This window comes from Clytia hemisphaerica, unplaced genomic scaffold (assembly GCF_902728285.1).
Source record: "Clytia hemisphaerica strain Z4C2 unplaced genomic scaffold, Clytia hemisphaerica genome assembly, whole genome shotgun sequence".
NCBI lineage: Eukaryota > Metazoa > Cnidaria > Hydrozoa > Leptothecata > Clytiidae > Clytia > Clytia hemisphaerica.
The window spans coordinates 157,258-181,276 of NW_027103401.1; the positions used below are offsets into that span (position 1 = coordinate 157,258).

Below are 24,019 nucleotides of genomic sequence, written 5' to 3' on the forward strand. Positions count from 1 at the left end.
TAACAGACTTTGAATTTAATTTCAAATTATTCTATGTATCGGTTGTCATATCGTATTAATAAAAAGTAAAATATTTGCAATAAATATTTTCATGGGGCACTCAATTGATTTTACATTAAGTTATTCCCTTGGAAATCTACGCAATTTTCATCGCAAAATGTTACTTAAAACGTAAACAAAAACAATGTTATTAGTTTCGGTGTTTCAGAAGCAGCCACCGACCTAAAATTTGCAAATATCTGTTCTGATTTGCCAGCTGAAAGGATTTCCCCAAAATTAAGAACAATTTCTCGTTTTCCAGGGGAGAAATTTTTACTTCAGAACAGTTATATTTTTCCAGCTAGGAGGTAAAAAACTTTCGGAACAGGTACGAAATTACCAGGCGATTTATCTTATGCGAATTAACTGTTCTTATATCTACCAGAGCTGACAAAATCCTAGAAGAACAGATCGCTAAATTCCAGCTCGACTGAAGGACGTTTAAGAACAGAAACTTAATTTCCAGCTAACAGTTTAAATATCTGTGCGAGCAGATCGACAATTTTCAGATGGGCACAATTTTTCAGCTGCCACTCCAGGCAACCACATTCACAAGGAAAAGAACAGATCTCAAAGACTTTTTGAATTTTTTGAAATTCCCTCAGAACACGAGATAGGAAATTCTTAGACACCTGCTGTGCTTATTTTTTGGATATCAAACTCTTTTTCATAAGAACAGATCATATTTTTACAGCTGGTCCAAATCTTCAGTAGAACAGACCACTTTTTTCCAGCAGACCTTTTTCTTTAGTTCGCTAAGAACAGACCACCATATCCAGCTGGAACGTGCCTTCAGAACAGTTATTTTGAAGTCCCTCTTCGGTGGATGGTTTCGGTGTTTCTTATCTTTATTTATGGAGCTCATATATTTTCATAATATTTCATGGAAAATTTTTAAAAATTATACACACACTTCTAAAAGATCCACTGGGAACCCTCCCCTATGGAAAAATTGGTAAAAATATCGTCCCCAGTGGAAAATTGTACTTTAAGTTTTGTCCCAGTGAAAATAACCAGATAAGCAGATCCTCACTGCAACATATGTGCTATTTTTTCCATCCCTACTGAATTTTCTGACTTGAAAACAAAAGATTTAAAATCCCCATCCATAAAAAATATGGGAATATCAATCCTCATCTAGTTTCAGTCCGTTTTTTTTATACCCACTGGCTGAAAAAATCCTACTTGGTCTGTGAGAAGGAGGTGTATTTATTGATATGGAAGCGATAAATACACCCCCTTCTCACAGACCAAGTAGGATTTCTAAAATCGGTATGAAACGGTATGAAAATAATGAAACACCTTTGGTAGAACCTACTTATAAAATGATGACGCGACGTTATAAAATAACAGACTTGAATTTTAAATTATTCCATGTATCGGTTGTCATATCGTATTTATAAGAATTTGCAATAACTATTTTCATGGACCACTCAATTGATTTTACCTAAGTTATTCCCTTGGAAATCTACGAAACTTTCATCGCAAAATCTTAGCTATACGTAAACAAAAACAATATTATTAATTTCGGCGTTTCTTATTGGTATTTATGGAGTTCATAATATTTCATGGAATATTTATAAAACTGATGCATAGCCCATATATTCAAGCATGAATAAAAAAGGAGATTTATTCTCAGAAAGAGCTCTGATTAAAATCATCAAAGATGGAAAAGCAATCATTTTTTGAAAAGCATTTCAAAACATGATTTTTGTTTGAATTTTCGGTGTTATTTTACACGGAATTATACAAATTATTATGTTCTTGATATATTCTCGATTGCTATAAATGTTGGAACATCACAATTAAAATATTATCACCTCTAAAATAATTTTGAAGGGCCATTGATTGAAGAACCTAAAATTTTCACGTTTTGATAATAATTCTTGTTGAGGAATTTTACTGTACTTTTGCTCATGGGGATATGATGAAGACATTTTTCACAATGAGTTTGTGCTAACTTTATTATTAATTTTTGACAATGATTTATCATTATGTATTTGATAGTGTTTGTGTGTCAGCTATGCTTTGTTTACTCCAATTGGTATTCGGGCGAAGAAAAACAACAAACAACAATACATCTTGATACAGAAGAAGCATCCAAACCTATTTCTACGTCATCACCGATCGAATGCATTTTGGAATGCCAGAAAACAGTTAAAGAAAGCTATTATGTAGAAAAGGAAAATCAATGTTTTTGCTTGAAAAATGAAGATCAGAAGATATTCTCGAGGAAGAAAGCTGAAGGAATATTTTACGCTTCTAAGGTAACTATCCTGGGGGGGGGGGGGTATTTAGGAAAATGGAGGGTACGGTATGTGCCGCCCTTAAGGGTATTTTTTTTGGACTAAGTCCCGCTAAGGGTCGGAAAAATCAGAAAATCTAATTTCAGTCTTACTAAGGGTCGGAGTAAAATTCGAAAGAAAGATCGAAATTTGGTCAAAATTGGTCAAATTTGTCCCAATAAGGGTCGTAAAATTCACAACACGTTTCTTTGTTTTCTCATTTTTAGTCCCGGTAAGGGTCTAAAGGTCGAAGATCGGGCGGCAGCCCCCCCCCCCGTCAGCTCGAAACTCTAGTACCTCCCCCTGGGGGTAACTATATGTCTGAAATTCTACTGTGAGTATCTATGTTTATTTCAGTTTAGCTTTTTCTGTTCTGAAATTTAACCTGTGAGGACAGATCATAACAATTTTTTGTATCACGCATATCTCTCACATATTTAGTCTGAATCGCAGACTTCTATATAATATATATATATTTCCTATATAAGAAACTTTTTTCGCTAGAGGATGAACAGAAGCAGGAGAAGCCTATCATATATTGGGCTTTTTTTTAATACAAGCAATGAGAATCTTTTGCGCTGTCTGTCAGCAATAAAAATAGATTATGAGGGAATTTTGATAAAATACTTCGAAAAGCTCTTAGATCAAGAGCTTGCATTTTCATATCAATGAAGGGTGCCGTAGGGTAGGCTTGGGTAGGGTAGATTATTTTTTAGCAGATCTTTATTGTCTCTTTTGTGCTCAAATGACTTGAAAGTTTTCTATGCATTTTTTTTCAAATTTAAGGTCTCTAGACATACCCAATTTTTCGATTTTACCCCAACTTAAATGGCAGTTTAAATTCATTTTTTCAAAAGCAGTTTGTTCTTAAACATGTCAAAGAAGCGAAAATATAAGGTTTTATCCACAGATATCTGTAAAGCCCGAAGGGCTAGATAAGCAACTTTAAGCCTTCTCCAGCAAAAAAAAGTGAAGCAAAAATTTGACTTTTTGAATTTCGTGCCAATGGATAGGATCTAGCATTTTAATTGTTTTCGGAGCGCGAGATAAAAAAAAGTAGGCGGCAAACGCTATTTCACATCTCTCAAACCGGTGAAATTGCATATTTTAGTCACGTGACTTTGGTAGGAAATCCTTCCAAACATAGGCTTCACTTTTGGATAAAAGCCGCAAATCTAGCCCTTCGGGCTTTACAGATCTGTGGTTTTATCTTCCAATTCTGAAATTGATTTTTCACTATGACCAGAGTCAGAGCCCTTAGGGAGCGGTCATAAAGTATCTACTAGAGGGGGGTGGAGGATATTTTGAAAAATCCAAAAAAAATTTCGCACCCCCTCCCCTAACCTGGAAAAAATTTTTACGCGAAAAAGAATTCATCCAGATGCGGTACAAAGAGTATTATTTGTTTGTATGTCAAAATAAGGTAAGGGAGATAGTTTAGCCCTGTTAAGTTAAAGTATAACAGGGTTAAGACAATAATCATCAAGTGGTTTTCTCTGAGCTTCTGTAAAATTTGGAAAAAAATACGGCTTATTTTCCCCAGTAGTGACCTGGCTTAATTTTCTGGGGGTGCAAACTATGAAATTGGCGCCCCTGGTATTTTTTGTCCTTACTCGCGCCCTCCATTATTAAGTGAAACTAGAAACTGTAAGCAGTATGGTTGAAAGGAACGCCCGGAATCTTTGACTTGAGTCAAGAAACTTGGAATTTGTTTTTTGTAATTTGAAATGTTAAGGTGTTTTGGCATTAGCAGATGCTAAGGAGGCGCAACCATGGTTTGTGCCGACAAGCGAAAATTTCAATATTTTTCACCACCATTTTAGCTAAAAGACACTTTGTTTTGACAAATTTCTTTTAAGAAGTACTTTTTCAAACCACTCTGATGAGCTGTGAGAGCCACTAATCTACTTCCCTCACCTAGCTCAATGTTAAAAACCAAAAGGGCAAGGTGATGATGCCCAAATAATGCCAATATGAAATGTACATATATGCAATAAGATAAATTATGAGTTGTCGGCCGTAAGGCCGAAAAATTTTGGAAATCTTCAAACGTAAAACTATGAAATTAGACTTCCTACATTTTCTCTTGAGTTTCCCAAAAAGAAATTGGAACACCCCCCCCCCCCTAAACCCTCAAAAGAAATTTGGAACCCCCCCCCTAACCCTCGAAAAAAATTTCGACCCCCCCCCTAGAATCCCCACCCCCCCCCCCCTAGTAGATACTTTATGACCACTCCCTTAATCACATCAATACGTGAATCACGCAATCTTTTTTTGCGTGAATGTATGAAATTTCTATTTTTACCCTCAAATAAGCGTATGTAAATTTTCCGAATTTTTCCTATTCCTAAGTTCTTCAACAATGGCATTCATGGTAGTGAAAACTATTTTTGAAGGATTGATTCAAAAATACACATTTTCTTTCATTTCTCCTTTCCTCTAGAGTATACAATAAAAACATTATGTGTGATTTTTCAGCTCTCATTTTATACACTAAAATCCATTCGCTCTAGGTGTGCACTTATCTAAGTTTGCCATTTTTTGACCAATGCTACTATCATTAAATTTATTATGTACCGTTGAAAAGATAATTCAGATCACTATAATTTCATAGAAAAATAATGTTTTTCCATTCATGTTTTTTTGTTTTTGTTTTTTCATCAGCGATATCGAAATTGCCAAGAAATCAAAGATGTATGTCTCAATTGCAAGTCTGGCATTCACACAGTTGAACCTGAACGTGATGTATCGACCAAAGTTTTTTGTGATATTGATACAATTAAAGGTAAAACAAAAGTACAACTCCGGTGAAACCCACTTCAAAAAGTCAGAGATAGATTCAAATTAGTTGATCATCGGATCTTTAGCCTATCACTGGATCTTTAGATCATTCCTTATATAGGAACATTAGCCTAAAAGCTAGAAAACTGTCAATGTCTTTCAAAATGTCTTATGTAGTTTATGCCAAACTTTGACTTAAAGCGCATGCGTAAGGGCATTATGTTCTAGAGGAAATAACTATTTTTAGTTTACCTTTGTTTGAGTTTTCTTTTCTCGATAATAGTCTAAAGAACCGATCCGGCTTAAAGAAACGATGATTTGCTTATTAGATCTTTTCCCTGACTTTCAATCACCCAAACTACTCTTTTAGGTGTAAAAACTTTCCCGAGCAGAAACTTTCACGAAAAATAACAAAATTTACGACATTCTCGTATAACTCCAAATAGGACATAAGTTTGATGAGGAAAATTTAAAAAGTCAAAAAAAAAATTTACTATAACTGGCAGTTTTGAAATCTACATCCTTATACGCTTCTTTTGACGTAAAAATGACCATGACTAAGGCCCTAAATTTTCTGCACCAAACTTATGTCCTTTTTGTACATGCCACACGAGTTTATTACTTTCGCGAATTATTCGAATTATTTGCGAATATTTTAAACATCTTTTTTACGAACCATCTTAACTGTGACACGAATTTTAGTTTAGTAAAAAACGCCTTTCATGGCATTTTCCAAACTCTCAAAACCAACTCTCTTTATCGCTGTTTAGGCCTAAAAAAGGCAAAAACCTCTTCACAGAAACCAGTTGGAATCTTCCCATTAGGGGATGTTCGCATCTATCTCTCAAAGCTTCTAATTATCACGAGAAACACTAGAAGTTAAGCTAGGTTAATGAACATGATGATTTTTTTTACTCAGGTACCAAATACACCTTTTTGATCAACGGTAAACGTCACCCATCATTGAAACTTATGGACAAATGGGAAGGTTTTCCTCAAACTTATGGTGTTGGAAAAACATATGTTGGAGATGTTCAAGATGAGGTGTTCAGAGCAAATGAAATCATCACCTGGGAAAATACTGCAGGACGAAGTGGACCATATCAATGGTTAGGATTCAGCTCTAGTGTTTTCGCCAATAAACAACTGCATATTGAATTCTGGATTAAGTTTGTGGCATCTGTTCCAAACCGTTCTAACAATTTTGGGATGAAAGTCTATGGTGTGGTTTATAATTCGTGGGTTGATGATTGTCAAAAAGATGAGTGGTGCAAAGTATCTTTGAATATCAAGTGTCGCAGCAATGGCTATTATGTCATTTTGATCTTTGATTCCATCAATCGAAGACAAGTCGTTCGAATTACACATTTCACACTAACCATTTTGAAATAAAAATGTTATGCAATCATTGCAAATGGAGGATACAAGATGTTTAGCCCAAAGGTTGGTATCCAGAGACACTTACACCAATTTTTGATTTTACTAATGGACGTGATATAATCCATCACAAATAAGTGAACTAAGGGACTGTGTTTGAGTATTGTGTAACCCCTTAATGGTCATTTTTAATGTTTCATGTCCCTCTTTCTCTCTAGCTGTCGTAAAAGTCATGCATCGATATTACAGCCTATGTAAAGATACAAAATGTTCATAGCGACAGCTACATTCCCGGGGGGGGAGGTTACCCAAGATAAGCGGCCTAAAGTACGTCCAACCTTCTCAAAGTGCACTGTCACTGTCAAAATGAGCAAGGCGGGTAAGAAATAGTGCACTATGAGGGTGTAAAATCTTTAAATTGTGACCATATTTTGCCTAGAAATAGTCAAAATTTGCCGAAAAACACGCGTAAGATCGTTTTTTTTTCTCTTAAATTTACTCAAATTTGGATAAATTTTCCCTGCATTTTAAAAGTCCGATTTCAAAGGCCTAATTTTGGGCTGCAAGTAAAATTTTTTTTTATTATTTCAAAATAATTATTTAATATATGATTAAGGTATGTATGACATATCTGAAAGCCAGTAATATTTTTTATCTAATGGTAATAATTTCGGTTAAATTTTAAAAACTTAAACAGGATATAAATAAAATCTTTAGAATTTTAACATTACCTACTTCAAAGAAGTTGAAGCCACCCATTGCTTTTGAATTTTGAAAGAATAATTTCGGTACTCTGTTCCCAATGGATTGAACTAGAAAAGCTTCTTGGGATTTTTCTTTAGAATCTCTTAAACTCATAATCTTAGTTTTTGTACAAATATTGAGAAAAAAGTTAATTTTTTTCAGTTATCTCTAAATTGAGGATGAAAAACTCGATTAGATATAAAATCCAAAGACACTTTTTAAGTTTTTTCTTTGGGGAATCAGGTTTAATAACTACGAATCCCGTTTCCAGAAATGCAGTTCGGGTGAAACAACGCCTCAATTGTTATTTCACCCTCACTTTCTCCTAGGCTTGATATCCATTTCACCGTCTAGTTTTTTAATATTTTGTCTCTTTGTCCTTTTTCCATCTAGAATTTGATTTTCAATAGATTTGTATTGCAGTTTTTTTATCTTTTTATTAATTCTCCATTATTTAATAATTTAGCTTTTATTTAATTGTATATTAATTGCCGTAATTTTTAATATTAACTTTTAACGATCATTTTAACTTTAATTTTCAATTCATTTTTAATTATGTATAGCCGATGTAAATAAAAACCTTGTCAAAAAATTCATTTTTATGTTGAAAAAGGCCTGTAAGGCCGAAATATTTATGAAAAGTTGTAACAACACTCAATGAAAACAAGAAACATTGGCTCTATATTGACTTCTAATATCATAGATAATACTAGTAGGGACCTTTAGCATCTAGGAATTTGAAAAAGTACGACAGGATTGAACAAAAAAAGCCCTTGGGGATTGATATTGGGATTCTTTTCATGTCAATTTTCTCATGAGAATAGTGAATTTTCATAGGGTAATTAATAGACGTTTTCAAAAAGGTTCCAAGGGTAGAGTTTTTAACTCTGAGTTTTAACGCTAGACTAGGACCTTAGGATCTGAGGATCCAAAAGTTCAAAAATGATCCAGTAGGGCTTGAAATATAGCCTAGAAACCAATAAATCTCTCACAGATCGAAATAATCGATGAAATCAAGTTGAAGGCCTAAAAATTGACATTCTTGCTCGAACTTCAATTTTCAAAAAATGGTAAATTAGCCAAAAGTGCCAATATATTATGGCACTGATTGTAGCTAAGCACTTGCTTTTTTATGTCTTCTTCTTTGATATTTCTCTTAGACGAGCTCCGCTTTCTTGGAAAGCTTTTCAAACGAAATAATAACAAGTGCACAAGGTGATTACTGATCCAACGATGATTAAGAGACTTCAAAGATACTAAATCATTGTCCAAAACACAAACATGATTACTTATCGGGGAGAAAAATGTCAGGGAAAAAAAACCTGATGACAGATTGCGTATTTTCTGGTCCAGTACGCTGAAGTTCTAAAGACGTGGGCGAAAATATACAGTTTTTAGCGATCTTTAGAGCTTCAGCGTGTCGCTTTAAGAAAACTCCACAGCTGCTATCAGGTTAGGGGAAGTGACGAAAATTTTGAGGGGGTGACAAAATTTTCCCCTGACAAATTTTCCCCCGATATCTTATCACCCTACCAAAATTTTTACCGGGTTTTTTTATCCCCGACGAAAAACTTTTTCGTGATTTTTACCCCTGCCCAAAACTTTTACCCAGTTTTTTAATCCCTGACCAATATTATCCCCGATTAATTTTATTTTATTTTAACAGAAACAAGACGACTTGAAGTCGTAAATTTCGCCTAAAGTTTAAACTGTATGGGAAAAACAAGAAGTAGAGATGGAAGCTAATCTGAAATCTACTTTACATCGAGCCTTGATGAAACAATTTTATAAGAACAACGAGGCTCAAAGTAGCTAAAAAAATAAGACCAATTTAAGAACAATGGTTGTTTAATTCTTAAGAATAAATAACTGAAGGGTATCGATGGTCGCGATGGTATATCACCGTCTATCAAGAGTTATTGATTTGATTCTCATAAAGTATATGCTTATAAGAAAGATAAATATGCTCATATTGTGTGCCATTGCTTGTTTACTTTGTAAAAACTAATTACCGAAAGTTATATCACCATCTATCAAGAGATATTGTTTTATTCTTATAAAGTATATGCTTATAAGAAAATAAAGAAAAAATCCAATCTGTGAAGCTAGAGACACAAAGATATATGACGGAATCCAAAGAAAACTCGCGAAAATCGTCCGTGGTTATACGAGCGTGCAATTTGTAAATCAAATTTGGTGAGTTCGTCCACCGTATCGAGTACTTCGTAATCGTTTTCTAATTTTTTTCCTCACCGCCGGCGCCGCCACCGCAGAATACTGACTGTAATACTTTCACTATGGCGAAATTAAAAAGGATTTATACTGTAGTTTTCCATTGTAAACGTTTCCAGGGATGTTTCTTAACAGACAAATAGAATGACTTTCTTTTCAAACGAGTTCTTTTGCCTAATAAACACAACAAGCAAAGTTAAAACTACAATGGTTTGATAAAAAATAACAATAGTAACACAATGTTATTAGTTTCGGCGTTTCTTATCAAATATTTCCCTATTATAGGGGAATATTTGTTAATACCGTAATTTTTCTTCTCCAAGTCTAACGCCGGTTTTGGTCAATTTCGTGAGTTTATTGTGCATGAGTCTCTTTTTAAATCAAGCTCCGGCGGTAAAAACAGTAGAATGTTCTTTTTTTGAGGCGGAAGACGTCATTTTTTCGAGAAACGTCCGTGGAAAATATGCATACGGCACTCTATTTTCCTTACCGATGGGGCAACGAAGCCGGTTTCGGAAGCGTATTGTTGATCGGACCATACTGCTTTGATTCTAACCGTCAAAACAAAGATGGCAGCAAAAAATAGCAGCCAATTCGATTGACTTCAAAATATGCCGTTTTTACCCTGATTGCCAAATATTTTGCATTCGTTGACAAAAATTTGGCAAATGTGGCAAAATTTGAGTGCCATAAATGCCAAATTAAAAAGATGTGGTGAATCTGGCATTCTTGGCGTTTTTGGAACTTACCTCCATACGTGTCCATCACATGAAGCTGTGATCTTTTGATTGAAATTGTGGATTTGGCAAAGTTGGTGAGTATGGCAAATTTGGAAGTCAATCGAATTGGCTGTAGACAACAACTTTTGCTCTTTCGCTATTTTTTTTTGGTTTTTATGCTTTAATGAGTTGAATTGGATCATGATTTTTGTACGATTATCACAAGGAATGATCGATGATGAACGTTGTTTATCATTCCTTCCTGGATTTGATGTTTTGTTTACATTCTGTTGGTTTGGAATGAGAGATACAATCTCTTGGTCTTGGTCTTGGAAAAACAGGACATTTTGTCAACTTTCACAACAAACTAACTTCAATTTTGCTTGTAAATTTACATAAATTGTAAGAAGGCAAGTGACTGTGAAAAATCTGACCATGGTATACCTGAAAAATTTCATGCTTGCAACATCAAAAAAGTTTGCACCCAATCAATGTGACAATGCAACAATGGTTGATGAACTGATTAGCTAAAAATTTAAACATGGAGCAAAATTGACTGGTTAATGATTGAATTTCCCTTGGTCTTTTTATCTACAACAATGAATTAACTGGTTAGTAACAGTTAGTGAAAACTCTTTGTGGGAAGAATAATTCTGTTGCAGTTAATTTCAAACTTTTTTTAAGCTGATAAAGCGGAACACCACGGCCAATATGAAGAATGTTAACTTCTGAAATTGTTTATTTCATTGAATATGGATGTAATCAATTGAAATCACCTCACATGTACAATTAAAATTTTTCTTGAACTTGGAGATTTTTTTCCTCGCGTGCATTTAAAACCTGGAAAACTTTAGTCGTGAATTTATTTGGAGATCTTTTTCCGCGTTCATTTTAAACGTGGAAACTTGTGTTTTGAATTTGGAGATTTTCTTATGTGCATTTAAAACGTGGAAAGCTTTTGTCGTGAACTTGATATTTTCTTCCACATATGCATTTAAAAAATGAAGAAAACTCAAGTGATTTCCTGGCATGACAACTTTTTTTCTTTCCTGACATTTTTTTGGAAATTATGATTGTTTCCAAGTATGGTATGTGATATTGTTTGCTTTTGCAGCATGCTTTTGGAAATCATAAAATGGCTTCTGTTAGGGGGAATTCTTTCCTATCGACATTCTTTCAGATTATGAAAATGTTTCCCAGTAAATAAAAATGAGATTTTTTTCTCAAAACCTGAAATACTGGCAATTACATAAATACATTTTTGAAATTCTTAAGGGCTTGTGTTGCTTGATGTTATCTGAGATTTAAAGCACTTTGAAATCTTTTGAGTACATCAATTATTTTATCATTTGTAAAGGAAATATTTATCTCCATCTTTGCGGCTCTTGTTTGTATTTATGGAATTCATAATATTTCATGGAATATTTATAAAACTGATGCATAGCCCATATATTCAAGCATGAATAAAAAAAGGAGATTTATTCTCAGAAAGAGCTCTGATTAAAATCATCAAAGATGGTAAAGTAATCACCTTTTACAAACATTTCAAAATATATTCTTTGTTTGAATTTTCGGTGTTACTTTACACGGAATTTTTCAAATTATTATGTTCTTGATATATTCTCAATTGCTATAGTAAATGTTAGTTCATCACAATTAAATATTATCACCTCTAAAATAAATTTGACGAACCATTGATTGAGGAACCTAAAATGTTCAAGTTTTTGTTATTCTCGTCGAGGATTTTTACTGTACTTTTGCTTATTGGGATATGGTGAAGACATATTTCACAATGAGTTTGTACTAACTTTAATAATATCAATTTTTGACACTGATTTATCATTATGCATTTGATAGTGTTTGTGTGTCAGCATTGCTTTGTTTACTCAAATTGGTATTTGGGCGAAGAAAAACAACAAACAACAACACATATTGATACAGAAGAAGCATCCAAACCTATTTCCACTCCATCATCAATCGAATGCATCTTGGAATGCAAAAAAACAATGAAAGGAAGCTATTATGTCGAAAAGGAAAATCAATGTTTTTGCTTGAAAAATAAAGATCAGAAGATATTCTCGAAGAAGAAATCTGAAGGAATATTTAAAAGTTCTAAGGTAACTATATGTCTAAAATTCTACTGTCAGTATCTCTGACTATCTCAGTTTAGCTTTTTCTGTTCTGAAATTTAACCTGTGAGGACAGATTTTTTGTATCGCGCATGTCTCTCACATATTTAGTCTGAATCGCAGACTTCTATATATACTATATATATTTCCTATATAAGAAAATTTTTTCGCTAGAGGATGAGCAGAAGCAGGAGAAGCCTATCATATATTGGGCTTTTTTTTTAATACAAGCAATGAGAATCTTTTGCGCTGTCTGTCAGCAATAAAAAACAGATTATGAGGTAATTTTGATAAAATACTTCGAAACAGTCTTAGCTAGAGAGCTTGCATTTTCATATCAATAAAGGGTGCCGTAGGGTAGGGCTTGGGTAGGGTAGATTATATTTAGCAGATCCTTATTGTCTCTTTTGTGCTCAAATGACTTGAAAGTATTCTATACATTTTTTTCAAATTTAATCACGTCAATACGTGAATCTTGCAATCTTTTTTTGCGTGAATGTATGAAATTTCTATTTTTACCCTCAAATAAGCGTATGCAAATTTCCCAATTTTTCCTATTCCCAAGTTCTTCAACAATGACATTCATGGTACTGAAATCTATTTTTAAAGGATTGATTCAAAAATACACATCCCTGCCTTTTCTCTAGAGTATAGAATAAAAACATTATGTGTTATTTTTCAGCTCTTATTTTATACACTAAAATCCATTCGCTCTAGGTGTGCACTTATCTAAGTTTGCCATTTTTTGACCAATGTTACCATAGTATAAGAAAGCCGCGGCTTTTTTATACTATGATGCTTTTTATACTATGATGCTACTTGTTTTTTCATTAGCGATATCGAAATTGCCAAGAAATCAAGGATGTATGTCTCAATTGCAAGTCTGGCATTCACACAATTCAACCTGAACGTGATGTATCGACCAAAGTTTTTTGTGATATTGATACAATTAAAGGTAAAACAAAAGTACAACTCCCATGAAACGCACTTCGAACAGTCAGAGATAGATTCAAATTAGCTGATCATCGGATCTTTAGCCTATCACTGGATCTTTAGACCATGTTATATAGGAAAAATCAGCCTAAAAGCTAGAAAACTAAATCAGGCGGTGGTGTAATTAGGGCCGACGTAAAAGGGGCCGGCGTTAAATCAGGGCCGGTGTTAAAAGGGCCGATAAGGTAACTATTTTTAGTTTTCCTTTGATTGAGTTTTCTTTTCTCGATTATAGTCGAGAAAAGAACCGATTCGGCTTAAAAAAACGATGATTTGCTTATTTGATCTTTTCCCTGACTTTCAATCACTCAAACTACTTTTTTAGGCGTAAAAACTTTCGCGAGCAGGAACTTTCACGAAACATCGCGATATATTTACGACATTCTTGTGTAACTCCAAATAGGACATAAGTTTGGCGAGGAAAATTAAAAAAGCCAAGAAAATAATCTTACTAACATGCAGAAATCTACCTCCTTATCCTACGTTTCTTTTGACGAAAAAATGACTATGACTAAGGCCCCAAGTTCTCTACGCCAAATATATGTCCATTTTGGACATGCTACTTACACGAGTTTACTTAGAATTATCGAAGTATTTAAACATCTTTTTGTGAACCATCATAACTATGACATGACTTTTAGTTTAGTTAAATTGCTAATTAAAAAAAAATTTCATGTCATTTTCCCAACAACTCTCAATACCAACTCTCTTTACCGCTTCTTGGCCTAAAAAAACCAGTTGGAATCTTCCCATCAGGGGATGTTCGCATTTATCTCTCAAAGCTTCTAATTATCACGAGAAACACTAGAGGTGATCGTTAAGCTAGGTGTAAATGAAGATGATGATTTATTTTTTTGTCATACAGGTACCAAATACACCTTTTTGATCAACGGTAAACATCACCCATCATTGAAACTTATGGGCCAATGGGAAGGTTTTCCTCAAACTTATGGTGTTGGAAAAACATATGTCGGGGATGTTCAAGATGAGGTGTTCAGAACAAATGAAATCATCACCTGGGAAAATACTGCAGGACGAAGTGGTAGTACACAATGGTTAGGATTCAGCTCTAGTGTTTTCGCCAATAAACAACTGCATATTGAATTCTGGATTAAGTTTGTGGCATCCGTTCCAAACCGGTCTAATAATTTTGGGATGAAGGTCTATGATGTGATTTATAATTCGTGGGTCGATGATTGCCAAAAAGATGAGTGGTGCAAAGTATCTTTGAATGTCAAGAATCGCAGCTCTGGAGATGGCTTTCATGTCATTTTGATCTTTGATTCCATCAATCGAAGACAAGTCGTTCGAATTACACATTTCACACTAACCATTTTGAAATAAAAATGTTATGCAATCTTGCAAATGGAGGATACAAGTTGTTTAGCCCCAAGTTTGGTATCCAGAGACACTTGCACCAATTTTTGATTTTACTAATGGACGTGATAAAAAAGTGAACTAAGAGACTGGGTTTGAGTATTGTGTAGCCCCTTAATGGTATTTTTTAATGTGTCATGTCCCTCTGTCTCTCTAGTAGTCACAAAAGTCACACATCGATACTTTAGCCCATGTAAAGATACAAAATGTTTTATTAGAATCAAAAGAGCACGGAAATTCACAATATTTTAACACGATCTGTACCAACCTGTAGTGGAGGAATCAAAAGGCCGTCTAACATTTGATACAAAAACCTTTTTCCTGTATTTTGGGGCCCTTTCAATAGCCTGTTACCGACTACAAGTTTTCTGCTGGCTATAAAAAGGTCTTTAAAATGTTATCCAAAACTTTGATTTTAGAGTCCCCATTCTGTATTAGATTTTTACTCTGATGATGACCTCTTGTGAGTGAGGTCGAATATATAGTTTAAAAAAAAAACAAAAAACAATTATAAAAAGGAAAGGGGGAAATGTCTAGTAGAGTTATTTTGTGTTCTTTTATATCTCTCGTATAACTTCTTATTACCATTATAACTTATGAGCATCCAGAGGTCGAGTTTTCACAGAAAATATCAACCTCTGACGACCAAGTCGTCGTTTTATCGCGCATGTCTCAATCTAATCACGTAGAAAGACTCAAAGATGAAGAGCAAATATTACCATATTAATGTCTAGCAGACTTTATCAGTATGCATGTTTACTATTGACGAAAGGCGTGTTCACACTGTTGCTTGAAAAAATAACCATTAGCTTGAAAATTTCAGTGCGAATACACCCCTAAGATCCTGGATTGTCGTCATGGTTACTTTCCGTTGCGTTGATTGCGCGCGCTGAATACAATCTCGATTGGTCAGCACAGGTTGGAATATTATTTCGGCATTTGCTTTTCACGGTATGATGTGCTTGGACGTTGGAATGATGCTGCTTTTTCCCCTAGTAAAAGTGNAATTTCAGAGATATGTTTTGGACCGACCTGGCACATTGAAAAGGAGCGATTTTAATCAATAATTTATCGATAAAACAAGTCGATGGGGAGAAGGTTAAAATATCGAAAAATTATCAATAAAACAAGTCGATGCGGAAAAAGTCAAAATATCGATAATTTATTGATAAAACAACTCGATGAAGAAGAGGTTAAAACATCAATAATTTATCGATAAAACAACTCGATGAAGAAGAGGTTAAAACATCAATAAATTATCGATAAAACAAGTCGATGCGGAAAAAGTCAAAATATCGACAATTTTTTGATAAAACAACTCGATGAAGAAGAGGTTAAAACATCAATAATTTATTGATAAAACAAATCGATGCGGAAAAGGTCAAAATATCAATAAAACTCTATAAGTTTAACTATCTGCGCAGATAGTTAAAACATCGATAAAATTATGTAAAAAAGAATGGATGTGTATTTTTTGAAGATTTTTCTGTTTTCTCAAAAGTATTTTTGTGGTCATAACTTTGAAAGTGTTGTCATAACTTTGAAAGCGTTGTCATAGCAACAATTTAAGAGTTCTGTCCACTCAATTAAAAAAATCAAATAAAAAAATTGTGTAATAAAATGAACAATCAAAATCTGATGATGAAACAAACGCGTAGGGTGTTGGTGGGGATAGCTAAAGCAGAAAATGTACCATTTAGTGGTCTTAATAAGAGGTCATTGATAGATCTTATTCAACACTACCGTGATACAGTGGGTACACTGTATAGAGAGAAGAAAGGCGATCTGAAAGCTCTTGCTAAAGCAGAGGGTATTAGAGGTTATGGAAGTTTAAATAAGCGTAAATTGATAGATACAATTTTGTATCATCGAAGGGTAATACAACCTCATATCGAAGATCTTAGTAAACTTACAAAATCAGAGCTAGTCAACTTGGCTAGAAGGGAAGGTCTGAAAGTGATTGGTGGAAAGAAGGTTCGTATAGCGCAAAATATTGCACAAAATAGAGTCTCAAGTAGACTAGAACCTATGAGGCACATTGTTGAAGATGTTGCTAATAGTAAAGTTGTTGAATTGGCGTTGTCAAAGCGATTTAGATCTGAGGAAATAGAAGGTGCATTTGATGGTGGATATGTTAGATTTAGAAGTAAAGGTGTTGAAGAACATCAAGGCGTTGTTAGTGTAGAGGAATATACACAACGAACAAGACACCATGTATTTAAAGTGTTAGAGGAGATGATTAGACGAGGGGAAAGTTGGAAAGTTCATTTAGAAATAGCAATTTTGTTTAGAAGGCGAGATGGAAGCGAAGAAACGAGGAAAATAATATGGTCAAATCCACCACATGTTATTATGGAAGGTTCTGATATAGAAGAAGTTTTAGATGAAATGCGTGCGTCTTTGATGCGGCAATATGAAAGGATAATTAATACAATGGAGGCTAGTGATTTTGTGTTTATACGTGTGATTGAAATGATGTATCACTGTCACAGGGTGGATTTGAATCGAGGAGGATCATATATTGAACTTCCAGAATGGGTTAAAAATAAGAAATGTTGTATCAACCCAAAAAATGAAGATGATGAGTGTTTTAAGTGGGCTGTAACTGTTGCTTTGCATCATGATGAGATTGGAAAGAATTCACAGCGTATATCCAAGATAAAACCATATGTTGATAAATATAATTGGAATGGTATTGATTTTCCCACACCGAGTAGCCAGTGGAAGAAATTTGAGAAACAGAACCCTGATATTGCTCTGAATGTGCTTTTTATTGACGATGAAAAAAAGAAAAAGATTCGACAAGGATACATCTCAAAATATAACATGGAGAGATCCAAGTGCGCAGATGTGTTGATCGTACAGGAGGAAAAGAAGAGGCATTACGTGGCGATCAAATCAATATCAGCTCTTCTTAGAGGTGTAACTTCAAACCATGACGGAGACTTTTATTGTCGCAACTGTCTTGGTAGTTTTCGAAGTAAAGATACTTTGGAAATACATATTCAAGCATGTAAGGATCATGATTTTTGTTATGTAAAGATGCCTGAGGAAGGTAAAAACATTTTAAGATATCAAGAAGGTTCTAAATCGATTAGAGTACCATTTGTGATTTACGCTGATACAGAATGTATACTTCGACCAATTCAAAGTGTACAAGATAGGGAAGATAAACCATCAACTCGTAATGTTGCAGAGCATGTAGGTTGTGGTGCTGCTATGTTGATAAAATTTGCACATGGTGAGTATGAAAGGGCGTTTGTTTAAACATTGTAGGGGAGAAGATGCAATCACAACATTTTGTAAAACTCTGAAAGTTGAAGTTGAGAGAGTATTGAGATATATAAAATGCGCGAAATGGAGCCTTTAACTGATGAAGAAAAAACTGAATATCGCGAAGCAAGAGCATGTCATTTATGTAGAAAGAGATTTGAAGTATCAAAAAACATAGGAGATCGTAAAGTGCGAGACCACTGCCACTACACAGGGAAATATCGTGGAGCAGCCCATAGTAGTTGTAATTTAGCGCATAGAATACCGAAACACGTGCCAGTAGTGTTTCACAATTTGAGCAACTATGATGCGCATATTATTATTCGAGAATTAGCGCAACAGTTTGATGTTGATGAAATGGAAGTTTTAGCGGAGAATACTGAGAAATATATAAGTTTTTCGGTTCCAATTTATGTTGATATTAGAGATGAGGATGGAAATGTTGTGATGTATGAGGATAAGACTGGAAAAATGAGGAAGAAAACAAAGAAATGTATGCTAAGATTTATTGATAGTTGTCGATTTATGAAGGCTTCTTTAAGTAGTTTAGTGGATAATCTTGTTGGTACAAATACGGATGGTATCAAGTGTTGTGAAGATATATAGATTTGGAATTAGTGGAAATAGATAGCAATTATATGGCAAGATTTGAATGTGAAGAATGTAAAAGCATTAAGACAAGACAATTGGAACGGGAAGCAATAGAAAAAAGGTTTAGCAATTTACGCATAAGATGTGTTAATGATGAACATTTTAGATTGTTTTTGCGTAAAGGTGTATATCCTTATGAATACATGGATAGTTTTGAGAGATTTAAAGAGGTAGGTTTACCTGAAAAAAAGGCGTTTTATAGTCACTTGAATTTGAGCGACATATCAGATAGAGATTATCAACATGCTGTGAAGGTATATGACGCGTTAGAATGTAGAGATTTGGGTGATTTTCATGATTGGTATTTATGTAGCGACGTGTTGTTGCTAGCAGATGTATTTGAAAATTTTCGAGACACATGTCAAAGCAAGTACGGGTTGGATCCCGCTCACTTTTACTCTGCGCCTGGCCTATCATGGGCAGCAGCTTTGAAGTTTACACGTGTGGAGCTTGAGCTCTTGACAGACGAAGACATGCTGCTGATGTTCGAGAAGGGGATCAGAGGCGGCATGTGCCAAGCGATCAATCACTACGCTCGAGCCAACAACAAGTACATGGGCGAGCGGTATAAGGAGAATGTTGAGTCGTCACACATCATGTATCTCGACGCCAACAATCTCTATGGGTGTTCGATGTCTAGAAAGCTGCCTACAGGTGGCTTTGAGTGGGTTGAAGACCCTGAGAGTATAGACATTTTGGGATATAGCGACGGTGACATTGGCTACGTGCTGGAAGTCGACGTCGACTATTCAAAGACTCTGCACAAATTGCACAACGAGCTTCCGTTCCTTCCTGAAAAGATGAGACTAGGCAAGGTGGAGAAACTAGTATGTTCTCTCTATGACAAGGAGAAGTACGTCGTGCACATTGATACGCTGAAGCAGGCCATGGAGCACGGCTTGGTGCTGAAAAAGGTGCACCGAGCAATCTCGTTTCAGCAGAGTGCATGGTTAAAGCCTTACATCGATTTTAACACCCAAGAGAGGGCAAAGGCCAAGAACGACTTCGAGAAAGACTTTTACAAGCTAATGAACAACAGCGTGTTCGGCAAAACGATGGAGAACGTTCGTGAACACAAGAATATCAAGCTGGTCAACAGCGAGAGGAAGCGCAAAATGTATGCCTCGAAGGTTAACTACAAGAACACGGTGCGCTTCACCGATAAGTTCATGGCCATGAACATGAGACGGAACAAGGTCGTGATGAACAAACCGGTCTATCTCGGCTTTGCGATTTTGGACTTGAGCAAGACGGTGATGTACGAGTTTCATTATGATTACATCAAGCCGAAGTATGGTGGAGCAGCTAAGCTAATGTATATGGAGGACACCGACTCACTGGTTTACCACATTAAGACCAAAGACTTTTACGGGGACATCGCGGACGATGTAGAGGCCAGGTTTGATACGAGCAACTATCCGAAGCCCAAAGATGAGAGCGACGTCAAGTATCGCCCGCTGCCCATTGGGCTGAATAAAAAGATCATAGGCAAGATGAAGGACGAGCTGGGTGGTAAGATCATGACAGAGTTTATTGCCCTGAGGCCGAAGATGTACGCTTATGAAAAGCTCGACGGAGGAGTTGACAAGAAGTGCAAAGGAACCAAGAAGTGTGTGGTTAAGAAGCAAATTGAGTTTAAGGACTACAAGCAAGTATTAGAGACAGGAGATATCCAGTATAGAACGCAGCAGCGGTTTGTTAGTGAAAAGCATCGAGTTTATACACAGTCTGTGCGGAAAGTAGCGCTAAGTGCAGATGATGACAAGAGAATACAAGCTGGAAATCAAACATGGGCTTATGGAACTTCAGTCGGTATTATATGTAGAGAAGAATTGGAAGTTAAAGCTTGGCATTTTGATCGTGCATATGACTGGTGTTTTGATGAAGATCATAAACAAGAGGTTTTTAGAGCTTGATCACATTGTGACATGTTAAAAGAACCGCTAGAAAAGACGGGATAACTATGCTTGCAAGAGGCTATATTGAGATGTAAACATTAATTAGTGAATGAAAAAAATTCGCTAATTAGTTACAAGTCATTAAATAGATTGTCAACTTCCGAAAGTAATTTTTGATGATTAGACACAAATAGGTTGAAAATACTGCTTAGTAAATGTGGTGGTTGGCCGAGTGGTTAAGAAGACAGCTTTGTAATCACAAGGTCCCGAGTTCAAATCTCACGCAGTGCGAAAGCAATTGCAGATCTCTCATGTCCTGGTTGTAAAACTTGCATGAGTGCGCACTCTCCCGTAGTTGAGTTGGATAACGCGGATTGGTTAGACTTCGGTCTGACTGACAATTGTCAGTGTCAGGTGGCTCTGGTCCAAAGAGACATTCAGGTTACCGTCAATTCGATCGAAATTCAGCAATAAACGCCAGGGCAAAGAGTGTTAGCATGAATCATAAAGATTACTCGAGAACAACTATCGCACATAATAACATCACGCATCAACAATCATCAATGGATCTCGAAGATAAAAATCCATGGGGATTCTCTGGAAACAGAGTTTTGACTTTTTTTGAAAAAAAAATAACCATAGAAAACAACTGTTTAAAAATAAAAAAATGATCATAGAAGCAATTTTCGTATTACCAGTTTATGTTGTAATTTTTGTAATTTATTTTCGCTTTCAGTCTATAATAAAAGCTATGACAGAAAAAGCAAATGATATTATATCTGAATTGATTTCTGAAACAGAGTCTCAGAGTGATATTAGCAAGCGTGATTTTTTGTTGGAAAAGATTAAGAGCGGAGAGCCCATTGCGAACTCAAAAACCCTATGGACTGTAGAGCGACTCGAAAAAGCCTCAGACAAGGTTGTTGATAAGCTGTTTGACAAATATCAAAATCCTCCACCAGTCAAAATCAATAAGCAAGAGGCCTTAGAGTTAGGAAAAACTATCTGCCCTGTGGTCATCGAAATGTACGCGGAAGGTCTGAAAACTCTCGTAGATCAGATGCCTTATATCAAAGGTCGCTATATAATTAACAGTGAAAAACTCAAAAGAAACATATCAACAAACAAACTATTTTGTGATAATTTAGCGATAAAAATAGGATCAAAAATGATTGAACAAATGGGTGAAAACTCTGCCACGCGTGTCGGTGTATCTTTAGCGGCAATGACCTGGGATGCTTTGGAGAAGAGAGAGGAAAGAGTTGAAGTTGGCGATAGTTCTGAAAATAAAAAAGATGAGTGAAGAAATATATAAGTGCGATGAATGTGGAGATAGGTTTTTCATGTATAAAATGGACTCTCTTGACGCTTGGAACTTTTATCATATTATACAACCTGAAGATGAATATACATTTTGTAAAGGCTGCGTGTATAAACTTTTATATAAGTATCATCGCAAGAATGTACTCGATATGAAAGACTTGGTTGAAAAATGGTAATTTGTAGCGTGTTTGCACTACAAATAAATGACTGAAGAAACGCTAAGCAATATTTATTATCAGCCTGAGAATCTTTGGACGGGGCGCAAAGCCATCAAGTTGTTACAAAAAGAGTCTGGAGAGCCGTCCAAAGTAGTAAAGACTTGGCTAGCAAAGCAAGCTCTCTGGCAAATTCATTTACCAAAGCCGAAGAAGATTAACTATGCTCATTTTTACGTTACAAAACCAAATAGAATACATCAAGCTGATTTACTGTATTTGCCGCACGACAAAGTTTATCAAAATACATACAAATACACCCTAAATGTCATCGATATTGCTTCGGGATATAAAGCAAGTCGACCTTTGCGAACAAAAAAGGCGAGTGAGGTCGCAGCGATGTTTAAAGACATTTATAGAAAAGGGCCTTTAAAATATCCAGATGAACTCCACGTTGACTCTGGAACTGAATTTAAAGGCGATGTTTTGAAGCTGATGAAAGAGCATAACGTGCCTGTAAAAAGTGCTGTCACAAAATATCATCACAACTTTACTGCTTTTGTAGAGAACTTTAATAAGCAATTAGCGGTAAAGTTATTTAAACCTCAAGACGCGCAAGAGTTGCGCAGTGGAGAAGACTCAAAGATCTGGGTGAAGAATCTGCAAATGCTTGTATCAAAGCTGAACAGCACCAAGCTTGAACGTGTTGGCATGACGCCTGCGAAGGCAGTTAAGCTTGATAGTGTTGAGTTGAAGATCAAGCCATATGAGTCGGAGAAAGTCGCTTCTACTGATGGTTTATATAGGTATTTGCTTGAGCCTGGAGAGGAGAACAGTGATAGCAAAAAACGAGCGACTGACAATATTTGGTCTAGGGAAACTTTCAGACTGGATCGCATAATAGAAAATTCAGGACAACGCGTCTTATATTACCTCGGCGAAGGTCCTCAGAGGGCCTTTGTACGAGAAGAGCTTATGTTGATTCCTGAAGATACACAGAAGCCTCCTGAGTTGGTAAAAGATTGGTAGATTGCCTACCCATAGGGCGCACCAAAGGTGTAGCGGCTCAACAAGAGCAGCCAAAGCGATAGTTGAAGAAATTAGAGAATGTAATGTGTTTACATGCTTATTTCTCATTCCAAGCAACGTAAGTACTGTAGAAAATTTGAAAAACTCAAAAGTTGTACTTAAAAAATATATAATAAAGAAATGGGAAACAGTTTGTCGAAGGAAGAAGAGTGCGAAAAATGTTTGATATACGAGAATAAATGCAAAGAATATGAGCGTCATATCCAAAAAATTAATGAGTCACACTTAGAATGGCGTGATTTAAGTGAAGAATTACATAAAGAAGAAGTAGAGTGTGTTGAAAATTTTTACATTGAGCGTTTAAAAATAAGTGAAGAATTACATAAAGAAGAAATAGAGTGTGTTGAAAGTTTTTACATTGAGCGTTTAAAAATAAGTGAAAAATTACGTAAAGAAGAAGTAGAGTGTGTTGAAAATTTTTACATTGAGCGTTTAAAATATAGCTTTCCATGCTCTCAGCGCACGTGTTTAAGGCAAATAAGCATATTATATGTGTTATATGGATTATACGTATTATATGTGTTATATATTACTCTCATATTACATTTACTTTCAAAATCGGACTTTTGATGTATGTTTTTATGTATACTTTTTTCGGTGACCGGTAATTTTTTAATTCCCCAACTCTAACTAGTTCGAGAGCTGTTGGCCTTTTTATTGAGTTATTTTTCTCATCGGATTCTGACAAGGGGTGCAAAAGGTCGCGCAAGGTATAACCAACAGCCGAATTGCGCCGCATAGCGTCCTCGCAGCTTCGAATTGTCTAAAATGGTAGCTGAAGTAGCGAATGAGTAGATAAAGCAAACAAAGCGCCTGTCTGCCTGGATGCTGGAATATGAAGGAATTCCTGGAACGAATTCCCACAAATTTCTTTTACCTCGACTAGGTCTAGGCAGGGTAGTTGCATAGACTGTATCCTGAGACTGATTGGAATCGATTGCTGGCTAAATTTAA

The 24,019-nt window shown here is 35.4% G+C and overlaps 2 protein-coding genes across 2 annotated transcripts; both read left to right on the top strand.

Moving 5' to 3' along the window:
• The first annotated feature begins 1,936 nt into the window (after window positions 1-1,936).
• Window positions 1,937-6,977, top strand: LOC136797389 (uncharacterized). The gene is made up of 3 exons (XM_067053971.1): window positions 1,937-2,306; window positions 4,989-5,109; window positions 6,025-6,977. Exons 1-3 carry the CDS (start codon window positions 2,034-2,036, stop codon window positions 6,495-6,497), a joined length of 867 nt encoding a protein of 288 aa, XP_066910072.1. The 5' UTR covers window positions 1,937-2,033; the 3' UTR covers window positions 6,498-6,977.
• An 11,605-nt stretch (window positions 6,978-18,582) lies between these two features.
• On the top strand, window positions 18,583-21,801 carry LOC136797380 (uncharacterized). The gene is made up of 2 exons (XM_067053962.1): window positions 18,583-20,501; window positions 21,235-21,801. Exons 1-2 carry the CDS (start codon window positions 18,588-18,590, stop codon window positions 21,799-21,801), a joined length of 2,481 nt encoding a protein of 826 aa, XP_066910063.1. The 5' UTR covers window positions 18,583-18,587.
• The last annotated feature ends 2,218 nt before the right edge of the window (window positions 21,802-24,019 follow it).

Bases quoted from the DNA above. Each gene is read 5' to 3' on its own strand.
- LOC136797389 (XM_067053971.1), top strand. From the start codon at position 2,034: ATGTATTTGATAGTGTTTGTGTGTCAGCTATGCTTTGTTTACTCCAAT. The intron at 2,307-4,988 runs GTAACTATCCTG...TTTTTTCATCAG, and splicing joins GAATATTTTACGCTTCTAAG to CGATATCGAAATTGCCAAGA. The intron at 5,110-6,024 runs GTAAAACAAAAG...TTTTTTACTCAG, and splicing joins TGATATTGATACAATTAAAG to GTACCAAATACACCTTTTTG.
- LOC136797380 (XM_067053962.1), top strand. From the start codon at position 18,588: ATGGCAAGATTTGAATGTGAAGAATGTAAAAGCATTAAGACAAGACAA. The intron at 20,502-21,234 runs GTTTTTAGAGCT...TTTCGCTTTCAG, and splicing joins ATGAAGATCATAAACAAGAG to TCTATAATAAAAGCTATGAC.